The sequence below is a fragment of the Centruroides sculpturatus genome, unplaced genomic scaffold (genome assembly GCF_000671375.1).
Source record: "Centruroides sculpturatus isolate CEXI.00-Female unplaced genomic scaffold, Cexi_2.0 scaffold270, whole genome shotgun sequence".
NCBI classification, from domain to species: Eukaryota; Metazoa; Arthropoda; class Arachnida; order Scorpiones; family Buthidae; genus Centruroides; species Centruroides sculpturatus.
In genome coordinates, this window is record NW_019384480.1 from 411,598 (window position 1) to 427,890 (window position 16,293).

At 29.5% G+C, this 16,293-nt stretch overlaps 1 protein-coding gene across 3 annotated transcripts in view; it reads right to left on the bottom strand.

Annotated features, from left to right (window-relative positions):
- Positions 1–16,293, bottom strand: part of LOC111621423 (inactive dipeptidyl peptidase 10-like) — a 37,965-nt gene that overhangs the window by 11,011 nt on the left and 10,661 nt on the right. The window contains exon 2 of one of the 3 annotated variants that reach the window (XM_023363557.1): positions 12,291–12,392. In XM_023363557.1, coding sequence (XP_023219325.1) covers positions 12,291–12,365 — 75 coding nt within the window. In that variant the 5' untranslated portion in view covers positions 12,366–12,392. Of the gene's footprint in view, positions 1–5,440; positions 5,626–11,315; positions 11,474–12,290; positions 12,393–16,293 lie in introns of those variants that run through there. The other 2 variants (XM_023363556.1, XM_023363559.1) reach the window with 2 other exon arrangements.

The following is a 16,293-nucleotide window of genomic DNA, read 5'->3' on the forward strand; positions in this document are numbered from 1 at the left end:
GACCTAAGAATAATTCCACTTCGTGTTGTAGCAATTTCAATTAAGTCAATTAGAAACAAATCGAGTGGCCCATACTTCATAACTACAATGAATTACCATAATTACACCAGAAATTACCAAAAAGCCCGAATCGATTTCTGCCTTTAAACTCTGACGTCACCAAATACGTCGCAGGTAAAAATTTAATGAGTTGTTCTCGGTAAAATATGCGTAAGCCGACGATACCTGAGAGAATTTTAATGGTTTGTAAACGTATAGAACAACAAGATGAGGTTATCCAGCTTATGAAAGTATCAATAGAGTCGTAGGATGATAGAAAAAATATACCAGATGGAATGATATTGTTCGGATTGCACTCATCAAGCAGAAATGGTCGATAGCACCATGTGTAAATCTTCATCTGTACACAGCACCAAATTTCATAGCTCATCTCCTGTTATTCAATCGGCGATTTTCCTGATAAAATCAAATTTCGACTTAAAAATAAAAAGATACATCATCTTTCTTCGCCTTTACTCATTCATCGCTTCATTATTGATTTATCGAGATGAATGTAAAGTAAAGAATAGCCTCTTAAGGATCTTAATGTAAAAGTTAATTTTACCAACTTCTGTAACCGTTAATTTATTCAATTATTTATAATAGAAAGTCGTCATCCGGGATGCGGAAGAGCAAGAGCGTTTGACACACATACATAAGCCTGTATTTGGAAATTTGCATAAAAATTTTAAATCTCTGCTTTGTTACCATCGATCATTCTTGTCAAGTTCGTTATAAAAGTTTGTAGCTACAGTCTAGCACCAAAATCAATGGCGTAGCTCGTTTAGTTATAAAATATGTACTTTGTATATACACTTGTTTGTTCAATTAATTATCTACGCTCCAATCTATTCTTTTCGTTAATACTATATTAGAAAAATCAGCTGTAAATATATATTTTTTTAAATAAATATTTTCTTGCTAATGTATTTTACAACCAAATTATATATTTTTTCCTCGTTCGTATCCATAAAGTCGATGGTTACGCCAAATCGATGCGTATATTTATCGCGTTTATAACACTATTTATAATTTTACAGGAGTAAATCTCATTAAAATCCGATGGAAAACGTAACAAATTGGCAAACGTTACCAATTAAAATCCGGATCAATCATCATTTAGGGGTGGACGGGGCACAGTATACAGGGTTATTATATCTAAGAGGGAGATAGAATTAAAGCGGATACACGTCATAATCAGCGGGTTACGTCAGACCTCATCACTCTAAATCGAAATGTGGCATGACCGAAATCGTTACGTCATAACAAAAGACTTAATCATGCTCGACCTAATTACTTCGTGTAGTTTTACACTAAAGCGACTTTTATCCTATTACACGGCTTTAATAGGACTATTGCAACAAAAGTCCATTATTGAACCGTAACGGTGTTGATTACCCATTCCATATAATAACGTAATATTATAACGTATTCAAATTTTGTTACGTTTAAAGCCGATTTGATTCCTGTTAATGGTTTCCTTTCAGCATCCTTTTCTCCTCCCGATTGAATATTTAATTTTAAAATATGTTTGGAAAGAAAAAGGAAACGAGTTCAAGGAAAAAATTATTTTCTATGATCGATTCTTTCAATGTTACTATAGGAATAATGCTGTTAACCGACGGAAACGTTGATACAAGTTTATAAATCAATGATCTGTTTTCTATGCCCAACATATTGTACACTATTTTTTAAAGGGGGAGGAAAAATAAAAGAAAAAATCGATTATTTGTCAAACTATACAAATTATAAACAGCAGATTTTATTTTAAATATTTACATCTCAATAACGTGCCGAAATTCGTCCACAGAGATGTTTTCTTTATGAATAAATAATAACTGAAAAATAGTAATTTATCAATAAAACAAAATATCCTATTTTTTTTATTAAATATTTTTGAATTTATGAAACGTCTTAAAGAATATTGTTAAATATTAAATTTAAGAACTCTTCGCTAATTTATGTAACAGAGGATAAGACAGTAAATTTATTAAAACTTTATAAAATTATTTTTAATATATATTTNGGATATAGAAAAAAGCACGTTTGAATTTTCCTTCTCAAACATTTACTTTTTATAATAATAATTAATGTCTCTCTCTCTCTCTCTTTTTCTACTTAAATTAAAAATTAAAAATAGAAAAAATTATATATATATATGTATATATAGAAATCGAATTTTCTAATGTTAAACGATAGAAAAATATGAGAAGATGGAAAAATGTTTTCATTTTCTATTAAATAATCGTACGAAACTTGAGTAAATATTTAAATTTAATAATAATTAGAGTGGAAAATAAACTTAAGAAATTAATTTTAATCCATTCATTGTCATTAAAATATATAAAGAAATGAATTAATTAATTAATTAAAACACCAAAAATATAAGAAATTTAATTTATACAATATTTTAGTTCATTTGCTCTCAATTGTTTCCAGTTATGCAAAGAGAATTTAAAAATATTTATCTATTAAAATTTGAAAAATAAAATAAAAAAAATTCTTTTATGCATTTTTTAAAAGTCGAATTTCAATGAAACCATTTATCTTATACATGGTTTTTTTTTTAAATAAATAAAAATATTACGACATCTTTTAGATTATACAAAGAAAAAGTTATAAATTCTTTACATATTTTCTTTAAAAGATGCTTCTTAAATAGGAAGACGAAGAATAATTTAATTTTTCTTCTGTGACGAAACAAGGATGCCAGAAATTTTTATTTTGATCAATTATAACTTTAATTAGCGTATAAAATTCGAGAAAATATTGAATTTTAAGAGAATATTAAAGCAATTAGTCGAGGTGGGAAATAGCTGAATTTTAATTAACGACAGGAAATCATCTGTGGCAAAAGTCTTGGAAAATTCTAAGTTGAAACAGTTTTAAAGTAAAACGTCCCTCGAGCACTTATCTAGTGAATGGCATCAACACAGGGACTATTAAATTTTATCCCGGCAAGAGGGAAGACATTGTTTAAGCACTCTATCCCAACAAATTGCCTAGTTTAAGAATAAAGAGCTCGCTTAGAAGTATTTATGTGAAGATCACTATATGGCAATAGTACCCACGAGGCTCTTCGGATAACTTAAGAAGAAGTATTATTACTAAGAAAATTTACTAATAAATATATTATTTATGCGATTTGATACATTAAAGGTCAGTTAAGAGATCTTAATTATATTCAATATATACGTAATTATTATATTAATACTTCTCCACTTACAAAAGAAGAGTTACGTCGTAAAGTTGGTAAACACGACTCCGAAAGGCGAAAAAATGAAGATTTTATTTTAAAAATTCAAAATTAAGATATTTATTTATTAGTATTTTAACTTAAAATGAAAAAAAAAATTAGGAAAGAGCGATAAATGTCTGCAATTTATGGCTTTTGTAGTAACATCTGTTTATAGAAAGCGTTGAGAACGTTTAAGAATGGAAGGAGAAGAGGGGAGTGATACAGTTACATTTATTCAAGAACCCTTTGAATGATGTGGATGATCATTAACAGAAAAAAAAAATACTCAGATAACAAGTCACTTAAGTAAAACGTTAATTAAAAAGTTGGGCGAGAGAGAAGAATTGAGATTTTTTTTTAAATGCTAATATCTACGGAAAATTTTCAGATTTATGAAAAGATTAATTTCGATATACTTTTTTTTCTTATATAGAAAATTTAATTAAGTTTCATATATTCACTTCTAATGTGATTAAACTAATATAATTCCTACTAAATTATCCTAAATTTGAAATAAATCAAGTACATTTATATTAATTTTATTAGTCTGACGTTCCAAAATAATAATAGTAATAAAAAAAAGAAGTTTAAGCAATCGACTAAAATAAAGACTTAAGATATTTGTATTCCTTTTCTTCCACTCCTTAATACCGATATAATAATGCGCGTACGTTTGTCTGTCCATCGAAAGCAAACGTAATTGTTCATAAATTAAGTCCAAAATTAGGACAGAAAACTAAATTTAAAAGAAAGAGGATGAAAAAATTCGATTTTAATTTTTTTTAACATAGAAAAAAAAATTAGAATAAATAAATAAAAATTTTCTTAAACCGACGATGAATGAAAACTGAAAATCAGAATTCATTCCACTCCACAATTAATTATAGTAACAGCCCGTAACTATAGTAACTGTTACTCATCTATAGTAACAGTCGATACTCATTATTCATTGCAGGTAAGTTCAAGTATTGAGAAAAATTAATTTATTAATTTTTGATTTCGACTGTAATTTTCAGAAAATTATAGCTTTAAAAGCTATTTTGTTTACTACTTCGAAGAGAATAATTTAATGCGATTTGTATCGAACCTTGACGAATTGTAAACACATAAATATATAATGTAACGTTGTAATAAATTACAAAAATATTCAAAAATAGTAAATAAATTCGCATATATTAACATGTATTTAAAAAGAAACGAAAAAAAAAAATAATAATAATAATATTATTTATATAGAAGAATATCATTTATTAAATTCGAAAATAAAAATATTCAATTATTCTGTATTGTCATTTTAATAAAAATAGATTTTTTCGTATGTTTACAAAACCATTAAAATTATCAATATAGCTTTTGATAATTACATTTGTTTAAGTAAAATTTCTCTTTTACCCACTTGAAAAAAGATTTTGATATCCGGATAATAATTACAAAATAAAATTGAAGAAGGGATGTAAACAACAATGCAATTTGTACATTCTTATCGCGTTTCTTTTCCTTAAATAAATTCATGAACAACATCCAACCTACGAATAGAATCAGTAAATTGAGTTAAGGTCTTCTATCGAAGGTCTCTTTTCTTATTTCGAATAATACTTAATATAATATTAAATACGCAATGTTCTTGCATCTGTTGCACGCTTCTAAAAGACGGGGGTGGAAATATGCCATCTTCAATTCTTTTGATAAAAAAAAGAGGGGGGGGAACCTGTGATAAACTCCATTACATCACGTGATTAGATTCCGAGATAAGCGATTGTTTGGTTATGTTTGGAGTAGGACAATTGTTTCAAACCGTAGCTGGATGGAATCCAGTAGAATACTTCTTTCTGTAATAGCATGGGAACTGGCATGTGCCGTTTTAAATCCTCATTTATAATTCATTTTTACGTAACTTGAACGAACGGCGTAGTTTTTATTATTATTATTATTTTTTTTAATCTTAAGACATTAAAAAGCCATTAAATCGGTTGTTATCCGTAAATAATGCTGATTGAAGCGTTTTCGAGAACCGAAATTTGTCGATAATTCGATGACGAAGATGATTAATAAGCGAGAAAGACTCTGTTGCTTCACTGCAAGACTATCTGTATCTACGGGAAAGAGCGCTTTACAGGGGATACATTGACTTCATTATCGTTAAGTATTATTAATTAGAATTACCTCATCGTCGTACATGTATTGTTGATCGCCCATTATTGTATATTGTTCGTCATCCTCTCTAGTAATTCTGCCTTACAAGCTTTGCCTGTTAGCGACAACTGGTGGATGTTTATTTCTGTCTTGTGTACGACATACATTATACTATATGCCGTTGCTATGTAGTAAAGCGATAACTTGTACTGTACAAACACTACTATTGTTAATGTATCGAATATAACGCCATCTAATGACTAAATATTCAATTATTTCTGCTATACTTAATGCCACTAGAGATATTAAAATGCTTAATACGTAATTAATTACGCATTGTACTTTTCAATCATTCGTGCTACTAAACGAGTATTTTCGTGTAATTATTTAAATTTGTACTTAAAAAAAATCCCAGAGTAGATAGCGCCATCTGTTGCAGTTCTGCCGACTTATAAAGGAATTATTTATCTTAATTTTTAAGTTTTAAGCTTTAATTTTAATTATTTAATACGCAGAATGCTTCAAATATTGAACTGAGGCGCGTCATAATGCTATTGTTTATACGAATATAAAAAAGCGAGAGAGTCGTCTTATTACGATTAATTTAATTTAATTGTGAATTATTAATTATAAATGATCGGCTTGTATAAATATAAATAAAAAAAAAAAATAAATTTCGCGTATGAATAAATGTTGAAGGAAAAATCTTACTGGTTGCATTAAATATTTACAGTAACATCTACGGACAAAAGAAGCTTTTTTTGTTGACAGATGTCGCAGGAAATTCAAAAACTTCTTTTCAGTATTCTAAAAGTCGTGTTATTCTCCTTATCCCACGAGACAATTTTCTCACACAGTCACCGAAGAAAATCTCAAGTATATCTTCGAATAAAGTTAAACAGAAAGATTTTTTTTAACCACGTTTATCTTTAAAGTACATTTCAAAACAATTTAAATTAAATTAAGATTATACACATTACGTTTTTAAAATAAACATGGAAATAAAAATAAGAAAATTAATTTTCATAAAATGAAAAAGGGAGGATAAGTTTAGTGTACAATTAACTTAACAGATGGCGCCACGTTAAATGTTAAAAACTTTTAAATTAATAAAAGATAAATTATTATTTATTACTTTTTAAATTTATTTTATAGCTTTAAAATGCGTTTTATATCGTTATTATTAATTAAAATAATTTTTCGTAGTTTTAATTATATTTTGAAAGAGATAATGAATATATTACTTAAGTTTAAGTAGATTAACGTGTATTTTCGTTACATTCACAAATTTATTTAGCTTTAAAGACTTATAAATAAGAAGATATAAGCTGAAATAATACACAGTTTTTTAAAAGAAAAAAAAATAAGTTGAAAATAATAATAATAATAATGCAACTCTCCAAAGATCTTATTATAAGATGTTTATATTTTAAAGTCAGTAGTCTTATCAGATAAGAAAATAAATGCTCTTATCTAAGAGGAAAATATCCATTTTTTACATTTTTCTTTTCATATTCAAGCAAACACAAACATAATTACAATAAAACTTAAATAAATTATCTTCTTATATAAACAATTATTTGGCTCCCTTCCAAATTTTTAAACTCTTGTAAAATTTGAGGGTCTCCAAAATTTATATTTTTATTTAAAAAAAAAATCATTTCTCAAGTCCACTCAATCAGTCTCTTACATCTGTAGTCTAGACTTTCTATTGGTTTACTGTAGGCAAATTAATAATTATTCAAATATTGTTATATTCCAATGAATAAATATCATCTTAGGAGTGTATTTAATACGTTCCTGAAGCTGTCAAAATTATTTAAGATACGTAACTTCTCATATTTTGAGACGTGGTGAGGCTAAAAATATTTATGGCACTTCTCTTGATATAGTCGGAAAATTAAAAATAAAACTAGAAACTTGACTTGCCAGGTGTTTACGCACGATAATCGTAAATTGAGAATGACAAATCGTAATTTTTTTAGTCCTCTAAAGGCTTTTAAGATAGATTAATCTATTTATATATATACGTGTGTGTATATATATACACGTTAAACTTTACAGAGTACAAAAGACTATGCCTCTATCTAGGAGAGTAATATTTATTATCTTCTCTGCAGACAACAGATTTGCTAATATACATTTTACTTTTCTTGTAAAGATTACATATGTTAAAGTTTTAGTGTTCTTATTAAACAAATGATCGTTGCAACCCCCCTCCGATCTCGTGTATTCTGGGTGTGGCATTTATTATGGAATTTATGAATTAGTCACGTGACAAGCATGATCCCGGAGGTATACAAAAGGTCGGAGTTCGTTTTAATTTAATACGGATACGCCTTCATTCTTACACGTTTAGGAATCTTAACCCAAATGCCGTAAATCGCGTTTAGAGGAATACAAATCTATACCGTAGAAATTTTTCCGTCGATACTATGATATATTTATTATTATTTTTTAAGTGGATAATTGTTAAGTTCAGACATAAGAACGAACTAAGTTTTTTTTTCTTTAATTTATTAGAAAAGAAATCCGATTTGTGTAGCGATAAATGGCGCAACAAGGAATGTTTAAGTGATGAGATATAAGCCACTCTGGCGACAATCTGGGCCAATGTCATAATCTGGACATCAATGACGTCTTTCCTTTAATACAATTCTACCTTTTGCTGACGATTCAGACATATCGTTGGCAGATAACCAGAATTTCTCACTACATCCGACTTGTTTCCTGGAAATAAAGTTACTTTATCTAAACAGTGTTTGTTTTCGACGCTCTCTTTTCTCACATTTGTTACTTTATTTAATTGTTTATAAAATAAATTCCTCGAAAAATAAGAAATTAATTATGATATTGAGCTTGTTTTATGCCAAGTAAACACTTGATAAAATGCCAATATGTAGGTTTATTTTGTTTTTTCCCCCTCCAATTTTTCTTTATCGCCGAAACCAAACTGAATTGTGGATAATTCGAATCATTTATTTTTTATACTTTCAAACTAGAAAACTTAACTTTTTTTTTAAACTAACAAACTCCGAAAATGCAAATGAAAATGATAATAGAATTATTTCGTCTTGGAATCTCTCCCTTTTATGTCAAATTTCGGAAATTTTGGGGTTAAAATTTGCTTTTAAACTCCCAAACGCGCTTTATCCATATCAGCAGAATGTGACTTATGACTCCCCCCAAACATTATGATTTTCATAAAGACATAATTTATCACATGTCCCATCGAGAAATATCCTTCTTTGTCAACTCTGTTGGGACAAGAGTAATATCTATCATATTTCAAAATTTTAATATCGCATATTTGTGATAAAAAAAAGCTTGCAGATTTTTTACAATTCAAATTACTCCGGTTAAGAAAAAAAAAAGCATTTTAGAAATTTATTGCATTATTATTTAAACGGTAAACTTATTTTTCAATTTAATAAATATATTTCGATATTATATATCATACGTCAAATGTCTCCACGAAATTTTAATATTTGAATAGATTAAATTAACCACATAAATAGGCTTTGTACAATACAAAAAATGACCTTGTTCCCCGAAATCCTAGCACCAAAAATAGGATGTACTGTACAGTACATCGCCTATGTTTATACAATTTACGTAAAAAATACTACAGAAAATTCTTTTCCAAATTTCAATTATTAATATCGAAAGTCCTACAAATCCTATTACGACTTCACGTAATCCTTTCGTAATGTTGGGAACTCCTTTAATCCAGTTATAACTGTTAAAGCCCTTTACGCTACGTTACAAATTATATATAATATTCATAGATCTTTATATATTAACATTTTACTATTATTTTTAATGATTAAACTGCATAAAAGTTTTCTATTTTCAGATAAAATCTCATATAAAAGGTTGAAAAATGGACATTAAAGTTAATTTAACCCAGTTTGATATTTAGAGGAATGAAGAATTTGTTATCATTGCAACTGATCTTTAATTCAATATCTTGCTTAGGTTTTCTTCTTTTTTTTAAACTGTTACATATGTAAGAGGATTAAACAAATTATCTTACGCGGCGAAACAAATGGAATCTGTAATTAGTGACGGGAAGAAGCGATGGACGAAAGTTGAAGCTTTCCAACTTCTCAACTTTAAATAAATCAATAATCGGTGGACGATTTGTGCTGATGTTTCCGAAAGATTGAAGATTTAATCAAATCTTTCGCGTTTTTTCTTTAACAATTAGAGCGAAAGTACTTTTTCGTTTCTTTATCCTCTTCTTACCTCAGCATATTTTTCGAGAAATATGGCTGAGCTCAGCTTTTAGGTAATTTTCGTTTCCTCACTTTCCTTTCAATTCTATCGATTCCGATATTTGATCGCTTTTTAGAATACGAATAAATATTCTATAATGTTTTTTTAAGATAATAAACATGCAAACTCCTCGGTTTCACTTAATTTTGCCATTAAAATTTTTAATATAACTTGGAACGGAAACATTTTAGCATCGTATCGTGCGAGTAGTGTCGAGCGAAGGACTTATACAGCTTTCTATATTTAATTCTACGTTGACGAATATCATACACGTAATGAAAAGCATCGTTATATTTATTCGAAAAACGATTTCGAATCTCTTTCGAGATTTAATACGCGAAATTCTATTTGTGGTCGGCATATTTGCACGTGCGTTTAACACACGTGTGAAAGTGGCGGCCGCTAATTGTATTAGCGATTATCTCGGCAAAACAAAGTTGACAAAAGTTAAGCCGGTGTTATTAATAATCCAATTTTCCCAGAACAGGGAAAAAAGACAACAGATAAATCATTAACAGACTCAAACTCTCTAACTGATAGTACACAGAAGGGGTGGATTTAATGCACCCGGGTACCGCATCCACTCTATTTATCCAATCGGAATGACACATTAATTTCCAACAAACATGTCCTTCTATCAATATATAGCGATGGGTCCATGAATAATTCAAAAGAGAAGCGAACAATAATAGAATGGTAGGGGGATGCCAAATACGTTAGCCTCTGTATGCCTTCCACCAAATCCCTGGAGATGATACCCTAGCGATGCAGCTCTTTTTTTCTTTTACATCAATGAAATTTTCCAAATAATATGGCGGAATTTGTCCAAGTGTTAATTTATCACGTGATTGGAGCTTTAATAACTTTTAAGAAGCGATGAGAGTAAAAATAAAAGTCTTACGTGCTCCCAACACTTATCGTCAATGTCAAACGGAATTTAACACGAGATTGTGAAGCTACACTTTACTTTTTTTTTTGTTTTTTAATCGAGAATTTATCGAGATTTGTTAGATAAAAACAGAAAAAAATAGCATTAAGAAGCAACGTCACAGAATTATTTATCACTTTTATTTTTGTTAAATTCAATTACTAAATTTATTTCTAAACATTAACTGATCTGTACAGAAATTTTATAAAGGCAAAGTATCTTTTAAATTTCTCCAAAGATTTTAAAGAACTTTTAATATAAAATTTTAAAAGATATACTTTACCATTAATTACACTTAAATTTCATTAAAAAAATCGAAATTTATAATGAAATTTCAAATTTTCTGATCTTAAAAACTATGAGAACGTTACAAAATCGGAAGCACTGGAAACAAACTCTAAAAATAGATGTACAGCGGCATAAACATTTTCATAGCCTCATAATTTAATTGCAAACAGTTTATATATAGCCAAATTACCTTGCTAACGCTATCCATCATTTAAATTGGCTTTTTAAGGCAACCGATGATAACCAACCAACAAATTCGTAAATAAACAGATTTAAAATGAGTTTAAATCCTCGAATACGAACCCGAAACAGCAAAGAAATTACAAAGTGGGGAAGTCCGGATAAAGTCTCCGTAGTGTAAGAACGGGAGAACGAATTCGACGCAAAGTTACCAGAAAAATAACTACTTACAGCTAACTGTTCGCTAAAGGTAGGGTCCACTTTCTTTTTTTCGTTGTCGTCGCGCCAGTTGCCACTTCTTCCCCTACTGGGCACACTAGTGGCACCACTAGAGTAGTTCATGTTGATGGTTCTGACTGTGTTACATCGAGCCCGACTGTCTCTGTTATGACGCACGACAGACCACGTGGTACCACACACATCGACTGCCGTTTCGTCCACTCACATCGCAGCAATACTTTTGTTTTTATCCATGGCAAAACTTTCCCTATCGAAACTTATTGAAATCAGTAGCAGGAACGTCATCCAATCCTTAAAAAAAAACTCGTATACAACGGCATTATCCTTGTCACTAATGCAATACGAAGAAGGAAAAATTAAAAATTAAACTTATTCCACCTTCCAGAAACTTTACAGTCTTGTTCTTCCCCATCGAAATTTAAATATTTATAAGGGAAAATGACTTTAGTAATAGCTTCCCCGGCTCTAATTCCCAAACTAATACGGTTAATTGAGTTTCCGGTAAATCTTCGCTTTTCGTAACTAAACGTGGCGCCGTAACGACGCCTTCATCGAAATATACTACCGCAGCAACAATTTTTAAAAAATAACTGTGGTATATATTAATTAATCTGTGAAAAATAGTCGACTTATATATCATTTTCTCGTTAAAATCAATTAAAACTAAACTTTATTGCTGCGTTAGTATATTTATTTATTTCGGAAATATGAGCCAAGCTCCTTATCGATTAATAAGTTCGACTCGAACATTTATAGAGACAAGCGGGCACGTTCGAAGATCTGTACGTTGACAGATTAATTATTACAACTTCTGACGATTCGTACATTTGAAAGGCGCTGACTGTAGATTAAAATTAAAGCCAGAAATTCGTGTTAAAATTGAAAAATTGAATCGTCTTTGATTCTTTATTTTTTATCGTTTTTTTTCACTAAATTAAATGTTCGATTTGTATATTTACAACTTACTTTTGTTCTTCCTAATAGAAGGGCATCCATTTCACTCTGACTGATTGATTTATCCTTTTGGATATCTTCTCCCATTCCTCGAAGAAAATTGCATTTTTCAATCTAAAATTCATGAAGGAAAAAAAGCAAAAAAAAAAACAAACAAAATTATATTCTACATAAGATTAATGCATCATCTATTTAGTATTTTAATTCCATACTTATACAAAAATCGAACGGGAGCTATTTTAAAAAAAAAATCTTTTCTGTTTATCGAATATCAGAAGAAAAAGTGGAAAAATATTTTCCGAAGTTTCTATCAAAATTAAAGATTTTTGCCCCGGAGTCGTGTGAATAAAAAAAAAGAAAACAAAAAATCATCTGCCGAATTAAGCTGGCAGCGTAACACCTGTTTAATACAATTGATAGATTGACATTACCAATTATTAGAAATATACGTAAGAATTTTATATATTTTCACGTTATTTTTTTAAAGTTTAAGTTATAAACATCTAACTTAAGATGAAATTTATGATGCTTTTAGTATTTGATTTTTTTTTCTGTTGTATACAATATTATCGATCCGAAATATCCGAAACTTACAGAGAGTGGTTTGTCTGCTCGAGAGAGCCACCAGAAAAGTGATGTACAGAAGGTTTATATCAGTATTATTACGCCATTTATTTTTCGTTAACACAATTTTCAATTCTTGAATTGGTTGTTTATTAACTTCGCCGTAATTATCGATTTTCGAATCGAATCCTTTCTGCCTATAAAATCTTATAAAGGAACTTCCTACGTTTAAACGAATTTGAACTTGAGTAGACCTTCTAAATATTGGAATTAATCCAATATACAGTACACGCGTGTTCCTCCTCCGGGTATTATTTAATTAGCTCTAACTGGACAAAGGCATCTCCTGACTTGCCTTGTTTCTGTATAGAAAAAAACGTGTCCACACTACTGTATTTGTCTCGTTATTAAAAACGTTTCTGGTGAAGTTTTGGGTTAATCACAATACTAAATGAGTGTTATCCTTGATTAAATGAACAGATAGAAAGCGTTATAGCTGCGTTAAAAGTTACTTTCTCTTCGCCAAAATTAATTTGGGTGAATACACGACATGGGAACGAACGAACTGCATTAAAATTAATTAATTCGATGAAAAAGTCGAAATTATAAACTTACTTTGATGACGCTTCCTTCAAATTTGATAATGAATTTTCAAATTTATTGTAACTGTATACATATAACGTTAAACTACTATAGCAAGCATGTATATATACACTGTTTAATGACTTAATTGTTTACAATTTACTTATAGTTTTCAGATGAGAAAGCTACAGAAAAAGTGGAATAAATTACATTTAGTGACATCTGTTGCTAATTAAAATAACTAAACTCATATCATATTGTAATTCAAAAATGGGTTATTTCATTTTAACTTTCTAACGCGTATATTATTACCGTAATGTTGATTTTAATTAAATTCAATAAATAGATTACCTTTAAATAGTATAAAGTAAATTATCAAAACTGAACAATGCAACTTTAATCAAATTATTAAATGTAATGTCAGTGAATGGCTTCTTTGTGGCTAATCTCTGTTTGACAGTACGTGATTGACACGGTAATCAGATTTAATACTACGAGAATTAATAACTAATAACTGAATATAACAATTTGCATACATTTAAAGCGTAACCTTAAATACGGTATGACGTTATTCCGAATTGTCTGTTTACAATCATTCATATTTTATCTTATATAATAAGGAGAAATGTGATAAACTATGTGCAAATTCATAATAGTAATTATTAAATATTACGTATTCTAACACGAAGCCCCACGATCTAATTTGATAATAGTTAAATATTATTATAACGTTTAATATTTATCTTATATTGGGGAAACAATACGACACATAAATTGCACTACAACGCAATTTATAAATCTGATTTGATCTTCCTGCGTCGAAACCATATTGCAAGCTTTTTGAACACAGTCAAACCTCCTTATAGTGCCACACTAACAGAACGCCAATAAATACAAACGGATCTTCAACTTAAATAGCAAATAGAGAATGCTTTGGCCTTTGTGTTTTCAATTTAAAGAGCATTGTTATCACCAAATCACGCGACTTTCAGACTCATTGCTTGAGTCCTTCGTTTTAATACCAACGTTGAAGGTGGACAAATATTGGCTCTACATCGAGGTTTAACCCGTATTTACTTTCTTGAGAAATTCAAGATTCTGCTTTTAACATTCCAGAGATGCCAAGTTACATTTGATGCTACATCGATATTTTGAATTAAGAGCGTATCATTTATCCACTGTAATTTATATTTTAATAGAAAACAATATTAATATTGAAAATTTAGGACGAAAAAGTTATTTTGAAAAGAAGAAATAACTCGAGAATGACTTCATAATTTATTGATACATCAAAAATTGCTTTCTATGAAAGTGTCAAGTTAAATAACGTCACTCCACGAGCAATGTTGGTAAAAACGTCACAAACATGAAATTTTATTACTGAAGATGATTTGTCCCGTAATCACATTTCAGTTTGAGTAAAGCATATTTCATTAATAAGATTATATATTAAATACCTTATAGAGTAATGTATCTTTAAAAAGCCCACAATGATTTATCAAATAGATAACGGATGACCGAAATATTATGGAATAACAGTTTAAATTTCTTTTTTCTATAAAAAAGTTATATCTGTTACGAACTCTTTTACTATTTAGATAAATGTTTAAGTGTGACAGAATTAAAAAATAAGCGGTTACTTCTATTTAATTTTACACGTTTCGCCATTGTAAGCAATGGGATCTTTATTGATTGTGTTTTCAACGGAGGCACTAAAATATTAAGGTCACGTGGCCGGGCACAGTTTTGCCCATTATGAATCGTCTGACGGTCAATGGGATCGATCAGTATAAGTGAAGGATAAGAAATGACGCCCCAGTTTGCAAAACTCATGATAATTTATGAAAATCAGATCGGACCATCTGCCGACTAGAAGACCTTTTACTTTATGCTTATTATGGATTCAGATGGATCGTGAAGGAGTAATTTCAGGAATTTCAAGAAAAATTCATCAAAATTTTCAAATTTCACTTAAATTTTGAGGGTTATTTTCTCTCAGAGTGATAAGTAAGCAATTTTTTTTCCATGTCTGTCATCCGATGATAGGTTAACGTTAGTAGAAATGACGATATTGCATAATTACTATTCCATGTTATGGTTTTTTGGGGAGAAATATTTACTTTGCAACACAAAGAATTTCAAATTATTTTTTTAAAAAATCATACAAAAATAACGAAAATTGAGATTATTAATTCAAAAATAAACAAGTAAAACGGCAAAACCGTATTTGTGACAAGACTATGTCTCGGAGACTCACTACTAAGCGATGCATTTTCGATGAAATTAACCTATCCAATTTCGAAATTTCTCTCCGTTGCGTGTCGGTTCAGATTGAATTTTTGTCGATGCGTAACGAAAATTTCCTTTTTGAAAAAATAATCGTGGCTATTGTATCCTCCGAAATTATTTTTTTATTTTACACAAACAATATACAGTTTAACCCGATTATAACGTCATCGGATCTAACGACAACCCTAATATAACGTCTAATTTTTATCGGTCCCACGATTTTACTATACTAGATAATGTTAAAAAACCTACTTGTAACGACATAAAACCCTGTTTTAATGTCATATTTGAAGCACTTCCAAATTTACAAAATTAGATTACAGATTTTATTTAACAAAGAAAATACTACGTGTTCAGTCTTAGGGTCAGAGTCCACTTCTTAGAACGACTGTGGGTGGTACTCTGTGTGGTGGTACAGGTGGTAACCTGACTTCGGTTTGCCTGTTTGTAGAGAAAGTCGCCATTTTGTATTTTATTTTGACTCGGTTCTCGGTCCCCTGACTACCTACAAGTCTAGTTTTTTTTATGCGCGCATGATTTTGGCACCTAATACTCTGTGCCAAATTGCAACTCTTGACAT